The following is a 19,539-nucleotide window of genomic DNA, read 5'->3' as shown; positions in this document are numbered from 1 at the left end:
TAAACATGCTTGTTACTAATTTCTATGATTTAAGAAGAGAAATGAAAGGAGCGGGGCATGTGGGTGGCTCAGTGGGTTAAGCCTCTGCCTTCGGCTCAGGTCATGATCCTGGGGTCCGGGGATCAAGCCCCGCATTGGGCTCCTTGCTAAGCAGGGAACCTGCTTCCCCCCTGCTTGTGTGCACACTCTCTCTTACAAATAAATAAATAAAACCTTAAAAAAAAAAAACAAAGAAAAGGAGCTTCCGTTTTCCTGAGAAGCATTCTTAAACTCAGGAGGGACTGTGGGAAGAAAGGGGAAACACAGCCTTCAGAGCCAGGACTAGGATAAGGAGAGCAAGGTACTCGGGTATAACATGAAACGAGGCACTCGCTGTCATGGTTGTATGAATACAGAGTCAGCACTTGCATGAACCTGAGAGCGAGCACACCCTGAAATACTGCACCCAGCTGCCTGGCTTGCTTCGCCCGAGTCCCAGCCCCGGCATCCACAATAATATTAGGCAACTGATACATGACATTGGCTCTTTTCTGCCCCAGGTACAAAGCCATCGTCCGACCAATGGATATCCAGGCCTCTCACGCGCTGATGAAGATCTGCCTCAAAGCCGCATTGATCTGGATTATCTCCATGCTTCTGGCCATCCCGGAGGCTGTGTTTTCTGATCTACATCCCTTCCATGAGGAAAGCACCAACCAGACCTTCATTAGCTGTGCCCCATACCCACACTCTAATGAGCTGCACCCCAAAATTCACTCCATGGCTTCCTTCCTGGTCTTCTACATCATTCCACTGTCGATTATCTCTGTCTACTACTACTTCATTGCTAGAAATCTGATCCAGAGTGCTTACAATCTGCCTGTGGAAGGGAATATACATGTCAAGAAGCAGGTGAGTGTTTAGGGTTGGTTCACTTCCTCTTCGGGGCTTTGGTCCCCTTTGCACTCCACTGACAACCACATTATTTAGGTGGTCACGGTCACCTGATTCTGTAATTAGAGGAGGTGGGTGATGCTAAATGGAAACTCCTAGTCACAGAAGCCCAGGAATTCAGGTGTTCTTTATAATCTTGTTTTCTTACTAAAGACCTACGCTAGGGAGGTGTTGAGAATCTGGAAGAGTTGAAGTGTGGGCTTCTTTTTGAGAAACAACTGAATAAATATTGTTAACAAAATAAAATATTGAACTCCTAGGGTTGTGACTTCTTTAAACTCCAGTCAAGCTCTTTGGATAGGAAGACGGTTGCCACATGGGAACGAAGCAGAGAGAATAGGAAAATGAGGCCGGTTGAAGAAACCGAAGTAGTTTGGTTAAGATAGGCTCACATCGATTTGGGTTCAAATCCAAACTTAATGACTAACTTGCTTACACACTCTGGCTCTCAGTTCTCCCACCCACGATATAGGGTGATAAGCCCTGGGCTGTGAGGCTGTGTGACCTGGAGCGCAGAATGCAGACTGCCCTCCGTACGTGTTAGACTCCCTCCCCATTCCCCGTAACACCGCATAATGTCACACTTGAGGTATGAAGAGCAGAAACCAGGGGCTCCAGCTTTCTCCACTTTGTCAGTTCTTGCTTTCTTGTCAAAATGTAGGTCATGTGGTATTTATGATAGAAAAAGCAGAAAGACTCCCCATCTGTTTAAACGTACAGCTGACTCGGTGGCTTTACCCTTTAAAGTACCCCTCCTTTTCCCCCCTCCATTATGAGGAGAGAGTGACAGTTCTCAGTGAAACTGTCTCTCTGCATTTGAAAGACCTCTCAATACTGAACATCCATTGTACCTCAAAGGCTTAAATGAGAAAGATGTTTCCCCTTGTAGTAATTAGCAGAGGGCGCTGGGAACAGAAAGTTCTAAGAACCTTCCTGTATGGTATAGCCCAGAAAATAACTTGAGATTTAAAAAAATAATAATAGGAAAAAATAATAATAACAGGAAGTTATTTTGGCTTGGCCAATGAGAAAGAACAAAGCTGGCTGCTTTTTTGAGCATCAGAGGAAGTAAGAAATGATTAACTGTGGAGCCAAGAAAGACATGAAGTCATATGGCTGATAAAGTGCACCAGGGCTCTCCTGAGGAAAAAGAGGTCACTTACTAAAATTTCATTGTGCAATCCATTGAAGCATGTAATCAGCTTTGTTTAAAGATCTGTTCTCAGCGGCGCATTCTAACGATATTCTGCTTCCCGGCTTTTCCATCGCTGTGTTTCTGACTTTCCCCGCTCTCTCCGTCTGTCTCTGCTGCTCTTCTCTCGTTTTGCTGGATTTTCTCCTGTCCTCTTTCTCCCATTGAACTCTTTTTCTGTGCCTTTGTGAGCTCATCTATTCCCCCGATTCTTTTTCCCCTGTTTTTCCCCCCCCTCTGGCTGCATTTTTGTCTCTCTGCATACATCCCACACTGTCCCTTGGTCCCTCTGTCTCCGTGTGTGTGACTCTCTCCTTAGATTGAATCCCGGAAGCGCCTCGCCAAAACAGTGCTGGTGTTCGTGGGCCTCTTTGCCTTCTGCTGGCTCCCCAACCACATCATCTACCTGTACCGCTCCTACCACTACTCCGAGGTGGACACCTCCATGCTCCACTTCATCACCAGCATCTGCGCCCGCCTCCTGGCCTTCACCAACTCCTGTGTGAACCCTTTCGCCCTCTACCTGCTGAGCAAGAGTTTCAGGAAACAATTCAACACCCAGCTCCTCTGCTGCCGGCCTGGGCTGATGACCCGCTCTCACAGCACTGGCAGAAGTACCACGTGCATGACCTCCTTTAAGAGCACCAATCCGTCTGTGGCCACCTTCAGCCTCATCAACGGAAACATCTGTCATGAAGGGTACGTCTAGGCTGATCCTTGACCCTGGCACCCGGGGGCCCCGCTTTTGCTTTATGGCTAGTAAAGAACCCCTCACATCTGTTGTCTCTGTACCCTCCAAAGAGCCTTCGAAAGGCTATGAATTTGTAGGCAAGTTGCAGAGAAGCCCAAATGGATTGCTGTGGTGTTTGAAAGGCCCATCAAGGCTTATATTTTCCATTTCAACTTCTGAATGTTCTTCTGATGTTGAGCCAACTGTCCCTTTTTAGAAAAGGGAATAAGAAATTATCTTTTTTTAAAAAAGATTTTATTTATTTATTTGACAGACAGAGATCACAAGTAGGCAGAGAGGCAGGCAGAGAGAGAGAGGAGGAAGCAGGCTCCCCGCTGAGCAAAGAGCCCGATGTGGGGCTCGATCCCAGGACCCCGAGATCATGACCTGAGGCAAAGGCAGAGGCTTTAACCCACTAAGCCACCCAGGCGCCCGAGAAATTATTATCTTAAGCAACAAGCCCTGATATACAAGTATGGCCAATTAAGTCATAGAAACTATATGAACCGCCAGATTTATATAGCAGAACAATTATATATTAAATGTTCACTTTTAAAAGTGAAGTGAAAGACTTCACCTTATCGTTTCTTGAAGCAGAAACTAGTGCTTTAAAAATATGATTTGAGTAATTTTTCAGGAATATTTATAATCACAAACCAAGGAACTGTTTTTTACACACCTAACATGAAAGCCAGCCCTGTGAAAAAGTCCCCTGTAGGAGGGACCATTCCCAAACTGGTAACACTGGAAGCCAGTTTAAAACAAATCCCTGAGTGTTGACTGTTTTTAAAAGATGTTCCTGGGGACATCGGACAAACACTCAACACATCATTTTAAGGCAAAAACACAGCCAAACACGTAGACACATATACCAAGATCCGCACGAGGCTATGGATTGATATCTCAGACTCTGAATTCTAACTCAGAGCCATGGTATAATTAGTTCTACCATAAAAGAGAAGTCCTTGTAGGGAAGAATTTGATCATGCTTTCAATTCATCATTTATAAGTACATGAAGTATAATATTCACTTTTGGTATACAGGTTTTCAGCCAAATGTATTGACTTAGATTTGGCTGTCCTTGTCTGCTACACTGAAGCAGTAATTTCTTATGTAAAAAAAAAAGGGAGGGGGGATCACATCTCAGTGGAAACAGAAACATGTTTACATTTAACATAGGCTTACCTAAAATCTGTGGGAGGAAATGAATAAAAGGTATGTAATATATATTTCTGTTTGAATATGTCTAAGTAATTTACAGAGGGCTTAGCTTTCAGAAAGAGTTATAAAACACTACAGATACATTAAGTTTCTAGTTAAGAGGAGCATTTATGAAAAGGTCATGTGCAGAAAAATACTGGACTGAAATCTTATTATTTTTCTGAGCAAAGAGATTTGACGATCTTACTTTGGAAACCCTGAACCAAGTTTTTCTTGACTCCAGGAAAGGGTTGATTCTGACAGGTGGCAAACATGTTAACCCACATTCTGCAAAATGTGCCCCAAGGTGTATCCCTCACATCCAAAGATGACTTTCGTTCTGGTTTTCTCTGTCCAAGTGAGAAGGAACTGTCAGTTGGAGTGAGACCTCTTCACTTCTGTACCCACCTGCTTTCCTGGTTATGGATAACAACACTGGACAGTTTGAAAAGAACCAAGATTCTTAGCTGGGCATCCCAACTCTGTCTCTAGCTATGAGTTTACCTATCAGTTTCCCTTGTCTCGACTCGTGTTTTCATCTCTAGCAGGAGAGGTCAGTATTAAGGCCCCTCTGTTGCCAACATCCTTGGGTCTTGTTGTTGTTTCTAGTTCTGTCTCTAAAGCCTTTATACAGCCCTCCCATTCACAGCTGCCCCGCTTCTGTTACCTTTGCAACAACGCCTCTTGGGAAATCCTTCAGCCCGCATGCACAGGCCTGTTTCCGTTAGTGGAACGGAAGGAGACCGACTATTCCATCCTTTCCAGGGGCTCACTGGAACCATTTGTGTGGAAAACCTCCCATTAGCTTATTACATTTGGGGATTAAAGCTGAAAGACACATAAGACAGCCTATTGGTGGGTCTCCTCCCTGCACACCCCCAACCTCCGTTCCCCCATCATCGTGAACAAGCGCTCCACGATTTTACCCTTGGATTTCTTCAAAACTGTATGTATGAAGCCACTTCGTACCTACCTAGTTAGGGGCTGCAGTGTCTAGCATTCTGGGTGCAGTGAGACTTGTTCAAGCGTCTCTGATCGACCTGCTTTCAAAGACATTTTGGAAGTAGGACTCGTCTTAATGTCTCCTTCAGGGAACACCGCGGCATCGATTGCACCGGTCTCCTCCCTAGCTTCTGCACAGACAGCAAGGAGACTGAAGTCTCCGTCAAGTTCTGTGTCCCGGGGCTAATCTCACCACCTCTCTGGGACCTGAAATGAAAGGGTCGGAGAAGGCCTCTGCCCGCCAGTGAGCCAGGACTGCTAAAACGTCTGTGAATCCACTGATGGATAGACCCAAACCTTTTTATTGCGAGGGACTGAGCCGGGCCCTTCTCTGGGGACAGCAACTTCTTATTCCACCTCAAGAACCTGAAATTATGGTGAGAGACACCCCGGCCCCCAAGTGATATCACCTCCCTGTTAGGGCAGAGCATGGGCCGGGGCTGGAGCTAAGACATTTCACGCCTGGCTTCCAAAGATAATCAGGTTTAGCGCTTATGTCTTTGGCGAGGAAAAAAAAAAAATCAATTTTTGCTGTGGAAAACCATCTGTGTTTATTCAATTGACAGACACTACCTTTCAATCTATCTTAAATTGAGCCTCCCTGAGGCAGGCAGCTCAACAGTGATAGATTAAGCAATAAACAAGGCAGCCTTCCCACCAACGGCCGCTGCCCGCAGGGAAGGCGCCGCGGCTGTTAGGAGCGATATTCCACAGCGAGATGATGCGTCCCGCTTGCTGCAGATGAGGCCCCTCCCTGCTGGCGATCTGATGAGGCCCCGTAAATGTGGACGGCTCAACCCTCTTCCTCTGGCTGCCCTCAACTCCCCGCACTGCACCTGGCTTTCTGCCTCATTTACGAGCCCTGGGTTTCCCTCTTGGCCACACAAACAATTTGGTTTCATCCTGAAGGATGGAGAACCCTTAAGTGAAGAATCAGTTTAGAGGCTGCTTCGGATGACCCAAACTCAGCTTGTTACGAAAACGCACGCTGAACAGAAATAAATGAACTTGGCCATGGGACACGGGCACACTGAAGTTATACTTTTCATTTACACCCAAAGTAGAGGTGGTGAGTGGTTTCAGAGTCTATCCTGTACCCGATGTCTTCTAGAAATAGAGTGTAGCTTTGTTTGGGGACTACACGTTGAATGACCTCTTCAATCTGTGGACTAAAAGGTGGCTAAGTCACTTTCCTAAAAGCCAGATAGAAATGATGACCCCGGGACCGGGACCGTATGAGAGCTGAATGAGCTGAGCGGTACTCACTTCTGTGGTGGGGAGTTGGTGGGGGGGGGGCGGGATTGGCGGTGGCAAACTTTCTTGCCATTTCTGCCCTTCACATCCAGGACCCAGAGGAGCTGTTGTTAGACAGCGGCTCTGAAGTAACCCTGAGTTGCTGGGAGGACTGGAGCACATTTTGCACGTTGTCTCAAGTTCAGCTGAATCTTCATAAAATGGATTAACCGCTGAAAACAAAGAAATCAGTCACTCTCCTGGGGCCAGGTTTTGTGTCCAAGCCCTAACAAGCTCAAGTTTATTCTGCCTGTGACGGTCATTCCTCTTGGCCCCCACCCTGACAGAGCCCCCAGCCCCCAACACAAACACAATAACTTTTAATATCAAACCACCTCTCACCATAACTTTGTTCTTCAAAGACACCCTTTTGTTGGGTAGGGGCCGAGTGTGAAGGCCGGCGGAATAGACCCAGCACAGTCAACAAACCGCGCACAGGAACAGACCTTTCTGAAACCACATTAGAAGTGTACTCAGTGGAATTTATCTGGTTTTTTAGAAGTTTAAGAGCCCCTGGTTAAAATATTGCAAGTCCACGATTGTTAATCCAAGCCTTCCCTGCTCACCAAAGAGTTGCTTAATATCCTTCACTATGGAAATCTGTAAATGGCCTTTACTAGCGACCATCTAGATTAGATGAAAAGACCCAGGGACGGTGAGGCTACAGATGTTGAAGCATATTCCACCTACAAAAGGGTGATTTCACATGGTCCGCCGTCATGTGATTGCATCTGTGTTCACGGCCATTCTGTGATACCGAAGACCAGCGCCGATGACACTGAAACGGAAGTCTAAGAGACCAAGGGCGGGAGCCTGGGGAGTAAAAACACAAGCCACAGCACACATCGGATCTGTGTGGCACCTCAGTGGAGCTCTGTGGCTCGAGAAGTGCTGGAAAGGAGGGGGCTCGACTTCACCAGGCCCCAGTGATGTGCCGAATGCGGTGCTGAGCCCATTCCCATTCTCGCTCCCGAGTACCCTGGAGAGGGTTCAGATGACGAAGCTGAGGCTCAGGGAGATCCCGTCACCCTCCCGAGGTCACAGGGCACAGCGGAATGGCAGAGTATTAACGGGGCCCTGGATCTCTCTTAAGACCCTGTCCATTCCACTGCTCAGCACCGCTTCCCAAATCCAGCCCATGCGAGAAATTAAGCTCACAGTAACTCACAGCCCCATTCCTTACTCTAGCTTTGTCCAGAGGCACGAGCTACCCAGGAGGCTGATTCAGGGATACACACAAAGGCATGGAAGGTGCTTCTGAGCATGGAAGTGAAGGATTCGCTGCAGGCAGAGGCTGAAACGTAGCCCAGAGCAGGTGGGCGAGAAGTCTGTCCGGTCGGTTTGCCCCCGAGACACAATGCAGTTGCAACTGGAAGCCCTGGGAAGAATTTCCCACTTGGTTCGGTGACTAACCAAGGAGAAAAAAAACCTTGGCAAACAGCCGTATACAGAGACCCAAGGGAGAACAGTCAATCCAGACATCCTTCTTTGAATTCGGATTCTTTGGAGAACAGGTATCAGGAAGGGTAGAACCCCTTCCCCATTCCCACCCTCCCCTCCCAAACAGTAAGGTATGACAGCAGATGGTCTTCTGGAAGCCTGGAGACCCAGGCTATAAGAATAGCCTTTAACAGAAAATAGCTCCTGGACTAAGTTATGAGCTCAGGTATGCACGTAGGCATCTGAGTGCCTAGCCCTAGGTGCCCTGTTAAAAGCATAGATTCCATCGTCTCTCTGCCCGTTCTGAGCTCACATTCTAGAAGATAAGATTATTTCCTTTTTTCCTCCAAATTTAAAATTCATTCCCAGAGCCATATAATGACATGGCAGGACTCGCATAATTTTATGGTCTTTTAAAAGGATCATTTTAATGGACAGTAAAACTTCACACATTCAACACCTCATTAATTCCCAGATGAGCTTGAAATTTTGGTATACCTTGGGATTTCAGTGTTCAAGGTACATTATATAATTTAGGACTGTTGTGAATCCGTATTTTTTCATCACTTTGCTAAAGTTTTAGCCAGTGCTATTGATATATCGATACTGATAATGTATAACATTATGAAAGTAAAAGTGATAAAAAAAAAAAAATCCCCCCTTACGCCCATAACCTGGGGGTTAACAGATTCAAACACAACCTTTCTTGCATCCAAGTCAGCAGAATTTTGGGTAATAAAATTTGTTGAAAAGGCCTGAGTTGTAAAAATACATGGCACAAACTTCTTTATGTCATTTTCTGTTTTGTTTTAAATATTAGGCTCATATTTTGTAAATTATAATTGTACTTGTTACTATTAACTGTAAATATTTATTGCATCAAAAATGTGCTCTGTGTTAAATAAGTCAGAACAAGTTCCAGGTGTGGTACTTTGTATAAATAATGTCATGGCTTGGCTTTGCCTAGACTCCTTAGACTAATGAATTATTTATAAGAAATTCACAATATTAATATGAATGATTCAGGTTCTTTTAAATGTGCAAACTTAACTGTGTGACCATGTGAAATTCTCTGAAGTGTGCTCAATGACTGTACTCTAGTATTTCTGAGACATGTTTCTAGTGCTTCTATTACATTGTATGTGATCTGTGTGACATTAAGTCAAATCAGTGTAGCTGAATATTTAAGTCATAAAAGATAAGAAATGTGTTTTATTTCTTAATATAATAAAGCATAATTTATTAAATGGACAGATGCATGTATTCAGTGTTCAATAAAAATAAAGCTGTTGCATGGATATAGTCAGTGGCCATCTGCTCCCGGGCTCTTCTGTTCCAGAACCGTCTACATTAGAATCATCCAGGCTGCTTGTTGCAAAATGCAGATTCTCCAATTCCCAATTGATGGAACATCTGGGGGTTTGGCCTAAAAATCTGCATTTTAAGACAAGTTCCCCAGGTGATTCCTCAAAACGCAAGGGTTTTGTTTCATTAAACTTTTAAGATATATATTTAACTTTTGAATAAGTAAGCTTTTCTCATGATTCAAAATCAAAAGCATAAGAAAACAAATTCAGGGAAAAGTCCTAAGGCTACTCACCGTTCCCAGCCGCCATCGGCACTCCTCCTCCATGGGTGACCACTGTGGCTATGCTGTGAGATGTGTATGCTACTGGCCACTTCTTATGCACCTGCCAGTAAATACAATACGTGTTTTCCTGTAGCCCAGCACCATTTTACAGACATAGTAGCACATTATATGCATTGTTTTGCCCCTTGTTTGCTTCACTACACACTCTCCCTATCTTGGAGAGCTATCCACATCATTATCCAACATTCTTCCCCATTCTTTCTTCGATCTGCATAGCATCTCCTACTTTTTTATTCAGTCCCCCCTTGACGAACACTTAGGTTGTTTCCAGTATTTAGCTATGAGGAACCGGGCTGCAAAGAATACCACGTAATCATACACCTGTAGGAAAACATCTTAAATGTGGAATTGCAGAAATAAAGACCATACACTTGTATTATCTGACGGATACTCCAAATCGCTCATTTTAGGCCTTAAATACCAAAGTTTGAGCACCTCTGCTTTCTGGGATAGCCCTAGCCGTCACAGGGCAGGAAAGCACGAAAGAGAGAACACAGTTGGTTGCAAATGGGGGCTGCTGAAGCGCCCTGCATTCCAGGTGAGGAAAGCACGCCTATCAGATACAGTGAACAAGTTCCTCGAGGGGTACACTGACAGCCATGCCAAGGAGGCCCCAGAGTGCAGGGGTGCCTATGATCACGACCACAGGGTCATCTTGGGAGAAGGCTCTCCGGATGGATCCCCCACCGTTAAATTGTAAGTGCTGTCTGAACGTGTCAATGTTTTAAATAGCTAAAGAGGTGACTCGTGATTGTGCCTAAAGGAGACCCTGCATCTCTCGCTTTCCTGGGTTACATGGGAAGATGAGCAGACGAGTATCTCTGAGACACCCGGGGTATAAAAATCCAGTTGGCATTTAAGGTTGGTCCATGTTAATAGCTGAGAGCTCTATCCAAAGCCCAGGTGAATTTTCTTATCAGAAACTCTGACTTCTTTGTAAGCACACTGCCTGCCATGTCAGAAAAGTGGCTTCATTGATGCATAGATTGTAATACTGAGAATTTAACGTTCTCCTTAGAGTTTTGGATTATTGAAGGTGGAAGATACCCCAGAGAATGCCCAGACATAACTTCACATCTCACCAACGAGGAAGTTAAAGAGAGCATCATGATTTGGGTTTCCACATGGTCATCAGACTTCAGAGAAATGAAAACAACAGGCTTGGAGCTGGCATGGATGAGGGGAGGTTCATCACGCCCTTCTGCTAGAGGGAAGGGAAATCTATGCACGGCTATCTGGGAACACATCAGGCAGAGAACCTTCCTTCCTGTTCACTGGGCTCAATATTGAAAAACTTTGGCTTCTAATATAAGAGATATCAGATAACATCTTATTAAGAAAATGACACAAAAGTAGGCATCTTGTCCCCTGCATATGGACTGAACTATGTTCAATATTATAAAAATCAGAGAAGTCAAGCATTTTATCTAGGTCACTTGATATTTATGACATTTATGTTTCCGGGGGTCCCTTCGCACCTTCTGTGACAGCCCAGTGCCCCTCCATGTCGCTCAGAGGGACTGGACTAGCTCTGACTCCCCAGTGTGCTGCTTGCTAGAACAGTCTGTGTTCACGGGTCCACTCCTGAGGAGTTTTCCAGGATATTGCTGCTTAAAGTATTGTCTGTGGAAAGGCAGTGTTGACATCACCTGTTAAAAAATGCAGGCTCGGGGCGCCTGGGGGGCTCAGTGGGTTAAAGCCTCTGCCTTCGGCTCAGGTCATGATCTCAGGGTCCTGGGATCGAGGCCCCCATCGGGCTCTCTGCTCAGCAGGGAGCCTGCTTCCCTCTCTCTCTCTGCCTGCCTTTCTGCCTACTTGTGATCTCTGTCAAATAAATAAATAAATAATCTTTTTTAAAAAATGCAGGCTCTTGGGGGACACCTGGGTGGCTCAGTGCGGTAAGTGTCGGACTCTTGATTTCGGCTCAGCTCGTGAAATCAGACGTGTAGGATCAAGCCCTGCATCAGGCTCCGTGCTCAGTACATTCTGCTTGAGATTCTCTCTCTCTCTCCATCTGCCCCTCCCCCCACAAGTGTTGGCTCACTCTCTCTCTGTTTCTCAAATAAATAAATAAAATCTTTTAAACAAATGCAGGCTCTTGGATCCTGCCTCAGCCTTCTGCATTTTAATTTTGACAGATTCCCCAAGTGAATCCTATGCATATTCAGACAAGTGCCACTGTTAGTTGACCTCATTGGTAGACCACAAGAAAGGAAAAATAATCAGTTGTGTGATGAGTCCTTAAACTTTTTTTTAAAAATTATTTATTTATTTTACTTATTTGACAGAGAGAGAAGAGAGGGAGAGAGGGAACACAAGCAGGAGAAGTGGGAGAGGGAGAAGCAGGCTGAGCAGGGAGCCCGACGCAGGGCTCGATCCCACGACTGGGCCGAAGGCAGACGCTTAATGACTGAGCCCCCAGGCACCTGTGTGATGAGTTCTGCGATGACTCCAGGCCTGTAAGACCTAGATAACCTCCTTGCCCTGGAGAGCAAGGAGGGGACACTGGGGGATTTGGCCACTCTGTATGGACGGAGTTTGGCCCCGATGACTAAAGTGGTAAACAGGCCACATGAGGAAAGAGATTCCAGAAGGTTGGAGGAAATGTGTGGACACCACCAGATGGCATAACAAAAGTATCAAGAAGAGGTTGTTAAAAGCTCCACTGGACCTGCCCTCTCAGAAGCAGAATGGAGACTGCAGGCAAAATCTTGCTTGCTGTCCCTTGATAGCAGAAGGGTGTGGTTCTCTTCGGACAGATGAAAAAGGAAAATCTCTTACAAGTGGAGGGTGAAAACCAGTTAGGTCCTACCTGAATGTTGTGAAGGGAACAAAGGGGCATCAACGCCCTAGTGGTCTCTAGCTCTCATGCTGTCTTAAAGTTTCTGCCTTGTTGCACAGTTTAAGAGAATACAGAAAACGGGTCACTCCAAATTGTGCAGGTGCCTAATAATCAAAGCCAGTCCCACTTACACGCTAACTGGTCATTTATATTCAAAACTAAAATCGCTCTCTCGCAACACCCTTCCCTCTTTTTGTGTTCCCTTTGCCTTGTAATGGCTGTCAAAACTCTCCCGTTCATCTAAACTCAAAACACGCTTAAGATTCTCTCTCCACCTCCCTTTGCCCCTCCCCTCCTCTAGCTCTCCTGCTCTTTAAGAAGAAAGAAAGAAAGAAAGAAAGAAAGAAAGAAAGAAAGAAAGAAAGATCCTGATGCCCAGCATCCTGCCTGAACAACTGCATCAGAATCTCCAGGAGGGGAGAACCAGGCAGTCCTAGTCAAAGCTCCCCAAGGGATTGCAGTGAGCAGACAACGTTAAAGACCACGTCAACTGAGATGTCCTCTTCCATCTCGGCTGGCCTGAATCCAACCCATTCCTCAAAGCTCAGCTCAGTCTGTGAAGCCTTCCTGCTCACCTGCGCTCAATCGGCACTTTCTGCGGGGGTCCTAGCTTTAATCCTAAGCTGCCTTGAATCCTATTTACTTGTGTGAATGCTGGTCTCTCCCCCTAGATCAGGGACTGGCAAACATTTTCTGAAAAGGGCCAGGTAGCAAATGTTTTAGGCCTTGTGAGATCTACAGTCTCTGTCAAGACTGCTCAACCCTCTCTTTGTAGCATCAAATCAGCCATAGATAACATGTAAATGAATGAACGTGGCTGTGTTCTAACAAATCTGTATTTGCAAAACCCGACGGTGGGCTCGATTTGGCTTGAAAGCTACAGCTGCAGACTTCCCAGCACAAGACTGAAATAGCGCTTTAGGGGCTAGAATCGTTCAGTCTCTCTCACTCTCTCCTGCTCTCCCTCCCTGCCTCTCTAGCCCTAGTGTCTATCACAGTGCCTGAATCAGTGATAGACACCCACAAAATTCCGTTTGTCGGGGTCTATGTGGTCAGTCTCTCACAACCAAGCCCAAGCCTGCATAAGGCAAAATGAGGCAGGAGGAGTCAAAGTTGTCGATTCTGCCTTTTAGGCAAATGTTAACATCTACCTTACTTATTATCATTCCCAGTGGAACTGTCCAATAGTCTCCATCTGCAGTGCACAGAGGCGCTCATCAACAGGGAAAGTGTGGGAGTGCCTGGGTGGCTCAGTGGGTTAAAGCCTCTGCCTTCCGCTCAGGTGATGATCCCAGGGTCCTGGGATCGAGCCCCGAATCGGGCTTCCTGCTCAGTGGGAAGCCTGCTTCCTCCTCTCTCTCTGCTTGCCTCTGCCTGCTTGTGATCTCTCTCTGTCAAATAAATAAATAAAATCTTTAAAACAAAACAAAACAAAAAACAGTGAAAATGCATTCCTGGGCCAGGACTACCTTTCCAGCTGCACACGGCATCCCTCCTACCATGCTCTAGGCTGGTCAGCACCTTTGAGAAGATTCATGAGGTGCGAGCATCTGAACACAGGTCAGTGTTTGTAAGAGGTAGCTGTCCAGTCTGCAAGCCCAGACTGTAAGAAAGCGCCCTGATCAGCAGCACCAAGTAATGTTGACAGAACTCATCAGTATTGAACAACCGCGCCTGGTCTGGCCACTAGTGACAGCAACCAGAGCTCCCTGGCCCGCAACCACAGACAGGTGAGCCTTTGAGAGCTCCTGAAGGTACATCCCTGTAAGTGCTCACACTTGTTTTAAGATGTCTCAGGCCGTTTGGGCTACTATAACAAAGATACCATTGACTAGTAGCTTATGAACAACAGTGATGTATTTCCCCCAGTTCTGAAGGGTGGGAAGTCCAGGATCAAGGGGCCCGCAGATCTGGGGTTTGGTGACAGCTCACTTCCTGGTTCAGAGATGGCTCCTTCTCGCTGGTCGCACACAGCGGAAGGGGTCCGAGGATCTTCCGCAGGGCGCTTGAAGGGCAGCGCTGCTCGCATCCCTGAGGGCTCCACCCTCACGGCCCAAACCCCGCCCAAAGGCCCCAACTCCTAATACCATCACCGTGGGGGCTAAAGCTAGAGCACATGAATTTGGGAGAGACACACTCAGTCCACGGCTTAGGGGTTCATTTTAATAAGGAAATATGCCTTGTATCTCCTAATTCACGTTTCTTCTCCCTGCTCTAAAGTGTATCTGTGGGGCGCCTGGGGGGCTCAGTCAGTTAAAGCATCTGCGGTTGGCTCAAGTCATGACCCCAGGGTCCTATGATCGGGCCCCGCATCGGGCTCCCTGCTCGGCGGGAAGCCTGCTTCTGCCTCTCCCTCTGCTGCTCCCCCTGCTTGTGCGCGCTCTCTCTCTCTCTCTCAAATAAATAAATAAAATCTTTACAGTAAATAAATAAATATTAAATGTATCTCAGGCAATGAGAAGAAAAGGCTGTGTACAAACTGCTGCATTGGCGCACACTACCAGAGCAATAAGAATTCTAAAATAAATGGAGTGTGAATAAAGAAAAAAAGAGATAATATCTGGCAATCAGGTGATCATCTGCATATGCAGTGTCACAGCACGTCTAAAGAACAGGGGCTCCAAAATCCTGAGGCTCTGACCCTTCCCTGTAGAAAGTTAAGAGAGTCAAAGTCACAGCCAAAGTTCTCTGGCTGGTGAGAGCACATCACCTGCCCTAGGACTCTTATCTTAAGCTATAGCTTCTTCAGGTCTCATAACTCTGTGGCAAGGAACTATTTTCTGCAAAATTTACAGCTGGGAAACTGCTCAGGACTTTGAACGGATGTGGCATTTCCCAGAAAGCCTTTAATCAAGGAGACAGGAGCTGAAATGAGGATCCCTATGTAGGAGGACTTGGGGAGACGAACATTCCAGAATATAGACAACGCACAGAGACTGGCATGCGGCTGCATGAAGACCTACAGGGTCCCAGGCAGGCGTGTGCAGCTACATATCCTGATACCCTACAGCACTGTCAGGAACACGAGACCCTTGGTCTAAGGAGGGCAGCAGAGGGGGTCAGCAGAGGGGGTAGTGTGAGCCTCTAACAGTCTTCAAGGGGAGGATCTGGCCAGAAGAGTGGGGTCCCGTGGAGTTCTGCCCTGGCTGTCCGTCATGGGAAGTCTCGATCTGGCTAACCCCAACTTCTAATTCTGTAGTCCCAGGAGATAAAGGTCTTGACCTGAGAGGGAGAGCCCCACGTTTCCTGAGAGTGAAGTCCCAGGATTAGCCAGGTGTCAAGGCGATGGCATTTAAGGAGCAATGAGGGAATTACCCCCACGCTAATGGAGGAGACACCACAGAGCCTACCCCCACCCCCACCTCGCAACCTGAGAGGCCCAGGTTGAGGCAGAGTTGTCAGGCCGAAGAAGCCCCTCATTTCTGCCTGCAGGGCCTCAGAAAGAGGAAGCCCTTAATCTAGGGGGACTGGGCCCCAATCCTACAGAGGGAGGAAACCCGAGAACTAACAAGAGCCAATGCGAGGACCTAGTGATAGGAGCTAATCCCCGCCAGGGGAGAGGGTCACACATTCCCAGCGCCCTGTTCTTTGTAGCAGGAAGCTGAGCGGGCAGCCCAGGAACTCCTCGTTCCTGTCCAGAGGCCTTGGTAGAAAGGCAGCGGTGACAGTCATGACGAGGGAGAGTTCTAGCCCTAACTGGAATTCAGGTGAGGACCCTAAATACTACAGAGAGGACCTCGACCCAAAAGAGGTGGGGGGGTGCCCGGAGTCCTACGCCTGCTGCCAGGTCTGGGAGTCCGTAGCAATGGTAGTCACATGTGGTGCACTCCGACTTGCTCTTCTAGGCACTCAAGAGATTGGTGGACTCAAGTGGGTACAGGAAGGAGTCCCCGGCTCGGGTTGATATCACTGGGTTGCCGTGGTACCGCCCCTGCTGACAGCCCTCAGGAACCCCTAGGGCACTTGGCCGGATGTGGCTTACTCTGACTTCCACTTTGAAAGTTCTGGAAGGTGAGGAACTTAGCCTGACAGACGAGCTCGAGTTAGTGGAGAGGGAAATTTCAGGACTGCTCAGGTATCAGGGTAAGGGCATTGGATGTGGACTGAAGGAACCACTGCCTAGCACCAAGGAAGCCCCACGAAGTCCCGCGCTAGCCTCAGCATGGGGAGCCTTGGCAAAATTATTTGGCTTTTCTGTTGGGCGCACCACGGAGGAGAGGGCCTAGGCCGAAGTGGGGGGTGGCAACAGTTCTGCTACAGGGAGACTCATGGGCCCTAACTGGAGTCCTGGTAGGACCTTGAGTGCTAATGAGGGGACCTTTCCCTCATACCGGGGAGGGGCCATCCGCCACTAGAGCAACAGGCAGGGATAAATGCAGTGCATCCGTGCTCCCTGTCTAGCGACGGAGGGAGGTGAGGACTTGAGTGTGAGGCCGAGAGACCCAGACGTAGGAGGAGGCCCAGGTTTTGATACATCAGTGGGGTCCCAAACAGTCCTGCCCCTGCTATCAGCCCTCGGAGGCCCCATACAGCCTTGGCTATACCGAGGCTCGCCCTGACTTCTACGTTTGGGAACTCGGGAGGGGAGGACCTTGTTCTGAAGGGCATGAACTCTAATAAGTGGAGTGCAGAGTTCCAGGACTAGTCAGGTATGAAGGTGGAGATCCTGAATATGTACTGACACAACCACCCAGTGCCCTTGCCCCCCAGCTCTGAGAGGTCCCAGCAGAGCCGGGAGTGGGGGCTGACCTGCTTGAAATGTCCCAGGGAGAGGAAGGCCTCGTCTACGTAGCCCCAGTTCAGCAGGAGGACACCAATACCCTAGTACGATTCCAGATTGAGGACCCTGAGTGCTAATGAGAGGACCTCCCCCCAAAAGAGGGGGCAGACCAGAAAGCAACTCGTGCTTTCAGCTCCAGGAGGCTCAAGGCAGTTATATCCAGATGTGGTGTGGCCCAGCTTCCTCTCCAGTGACTCAGAGAAGACCTTGATCTGAGTCTGGGTGACTCAGCTCAGTAGAATGGGGATTCAGAAGTCCAACCCTGAGCCAAGGTCAGAATTCTGGGTGAGGACTGAGCTAGTGACACAGGGGAGAGCTATGGGATCCCACAGAGTCCCCATCCTCTTCTCACCCTTTGTAGGACCCAAGCAGCATTGGTGGGATGTAATTCACCCTGAACTTCCAACTCTGAGGTCCCATTTAAGCAAAGACCTTGGGTGAACGGCATGGGCTCAGGTCCACTGAAGGGGGAGCCCCAGGACGGGTCAGGTGTCAAGGTGAAGATATCGAGGGAGGCAGTGGGGACCAGTCAAGCCCCCAATGGGGAGGGATACACCAAGCCTCACCCCTGGGAGGCCCAGGGCAGAGCTGACAGATTCAGGTGCCCCCTGAGTTCAGTTTGCAGCGTTTCAATAAATGAGAGCCTTGGTTTAAGGACTGGTTGCCCCAGTTTAGCAGAGAGAGGAATCCCAGGCCCTGTTGGGAATGAAGGTAAAAATCCAGTGGTTGCCCCAGTTTAGCAGAGAGAGGAGTCCCAGGCCCTGTTGGGAATGAAGGTAAAAATCCAGTGGGAGAAACCACTCCAGAACAGAGAGGCTGCAGAAAGTCTTCCTGTGGTGTCAACCGGGAAAGCCATGCGCAGAGCTGTTAGGGCGAGAGGAGACTTAGGGAGCAGTGGCGCTGGATCAGAGACGGTCTTGCTCCCAGCTGGGGCTGGCAGACTGCAGCCCAAGACAAGCTGACTTCCTCCACCGGGTCCTCAGGAGACAGACTGACTGACAGGACAGAAGCCCTGTGGGGTCCTACCGCAGCACCCTCAAGGACACCTCCAGTGGAGCAAATTTAAAGCCACAAAGACATCTCCTTGCTGAAGCGACTCACACCCTTTTATCCTCCTCCTCCAGGTGCCCACACCAGGCACTTTCCTGTCACAGTCCTGCCTGCTGTTCCTAACCACAGTCATGCCTCGAGGTCAGAAGAGCAGGCTCCGTGCCCGTGAGAAACGCCGGCAGGCCCGAGGTGAGAGCCAGGGTCTCGGGGGAGCTCAGGCCACTGCAGCAGTGGAAGAAGAGTCTCCCTCGTCCCCCATGCCTCTTCGTGAGGGTGCGCCCCCAAGCCCTCCTGCAACGGGCCCTCCCCGAAAGTCTCAGAGGGCCCGATCCACCGGCAGTCCTGACGCAAACATTTCAGGCTCAAGTTCTGACGAAGGTGCCAAGAGCCAAGGGGAGGAAGGTCCAAGCTTCCCCCAGTTCGTGCCTTCCCCTGGGAGCTCTCACAGAGATCCTCTGACCGAGAAGGCAGGCATGCTGGTGCATTTTCTCCTGTACAAGTATAAAGTGAAGGAGCCCATCACAGAGGCAGAAATGCTGGAGGTTATCAACAAACAGTACAAGGAGCAATTCCCTGAGATCCTCAGGAAAACCACTGAGCGCCTTCAGCTGGTCTTTGGCCTTGAGCTGAAGGAGGTCGACCCCAGCAGTCACACTTACGCCTTTGTTAGCAAAGTGGGCCTTCCCACCGACGGGCGTCTGAGTGATGGCGTGGGCTTTCCCAAGAATGGGCTCCTGATGCCTCTCTTGGGTGTGATCTTCATGAATGGCAACCACGCCTCGGAGGAGGAGATGTGGGAATTCCTGAATGTGTTGGGGGTCTACGCTGGGAGGAGACACCTCCTCTTTGGGGAGCCCAGGAAGCTCATCACCGAAGATCTGGTGCAGGAAAACTACCTGGAGTACCGCCAGGGGCCCGACAGCGATCCTCCTCGCTATGAGTTCCTGTGGGGTTCAAGAGCCCACGCGGAAACCAGCAAGATGAAAGTCCTGGAGTTTATGGCCAAAGTCAGTGATACTATCCCCAGTGCCTTCCATAGCCAGTATGAAGAAGCGTTGAGAGATGAGGAAGAACAAGCCCAGGCCAGCCTGGCGGCCAAGGCTACCCCAGATGCCCCAGCCAGTGCCTGCTCCAAGGCCACATCCATCAGCCCCCTTCAGCCTCGGTGAAGTCAAAGCCAAGGACTTCACCTTGCCCTTGGAAAGGGCTGCCAACCTCCAAATGTAGCAGGGAGTCAGGTGGAGCCAGAGCAGAATATATCTTTTCTTCGTGTTCTTGTTATTCATAAATAACGTAGAGGTTTATCTCTTTTTTTTTTCTTATCTTTCCAATGTGTTCTTTTAAAAAAGGTTTATTTAAATTCAGAATCTAAGTTTATGAATAACGTGGCTCACATGTTTATTGCTGGTTATCAAATTTGAGAGT

At 48.3% G+C, this 19,539-nt stretch overlaps 2 protein-coding genes across 8 annotated transcripts in view; both read left to right on the top strand.

The window, feature by feature from the left end:
- GRPR (gastrin releasing peptide receptor) overlaps positions 1–12,735 on the top strand; it is a 276,159-nt gene extending 263,424 nt beyond the window's left edge. For 5 of the 7 annotated variants that reach the window (XM_082717031.1, XM_082717028.1, XM_082717027.1 and 2 more), the window contains 3 exons: positions 540–891; positions 2,445–2,824; positions 4,416–4,925. In XM_082717031.1, the coding sequence (XP_082573157.1) occupies positions 540–891; positions 2,445–2,824; positions 4,416–4,548 (865 nt within the window). In that variant the 3' untranslated portion in view covers positions 4,549–4,925. Of the gene's footprint in view, positions 1–539; positions 892–2,444; positions 4,926–12,585 lie in introns of those variants that run through there. The other 2 variants (XM_082717032.1, XM_082717033.1) reach the window with 2 other exon arrangements.
- Positions 12,736–18,245: 5,510 nt separating this feature from the next.
- On the top strand, positions 18,246–19,283 carry MAGEB17 (MAGE family member B17; the record flags this gene model as incomplete). The annotated part of the gene is made up of 1 exon (XM_082716534.1): positions 18,246–19,283. One exon carries the CDS (start codon positions 18,246–18,248, stop codon positions 19,281–19,283), a length of 1,038 nt encoding a protein of 345 aa, XP_082572660.1.
- Between the last annotated feature and the right edge of the window lie 256 nt (positions 19,284–19,539).

The sequence above is a fragment of the Mustela nivalis genome (genome assembly GCF_964662115.1).
Source record: "Mustela nivalis genome assembly, chromosome: X".
Classification (NCBI taxonomy): Eukaryota; Metazoa; Chordata; class Mammalia; order Carnivora; family Mustelidae; genus Mustela; species Mustela nivalis.
The sequence above is the reverse complement of the archived record's forward strand: the minus strand, read 5'-3'. Positions and strand labels throughout refer to the sequence as shown.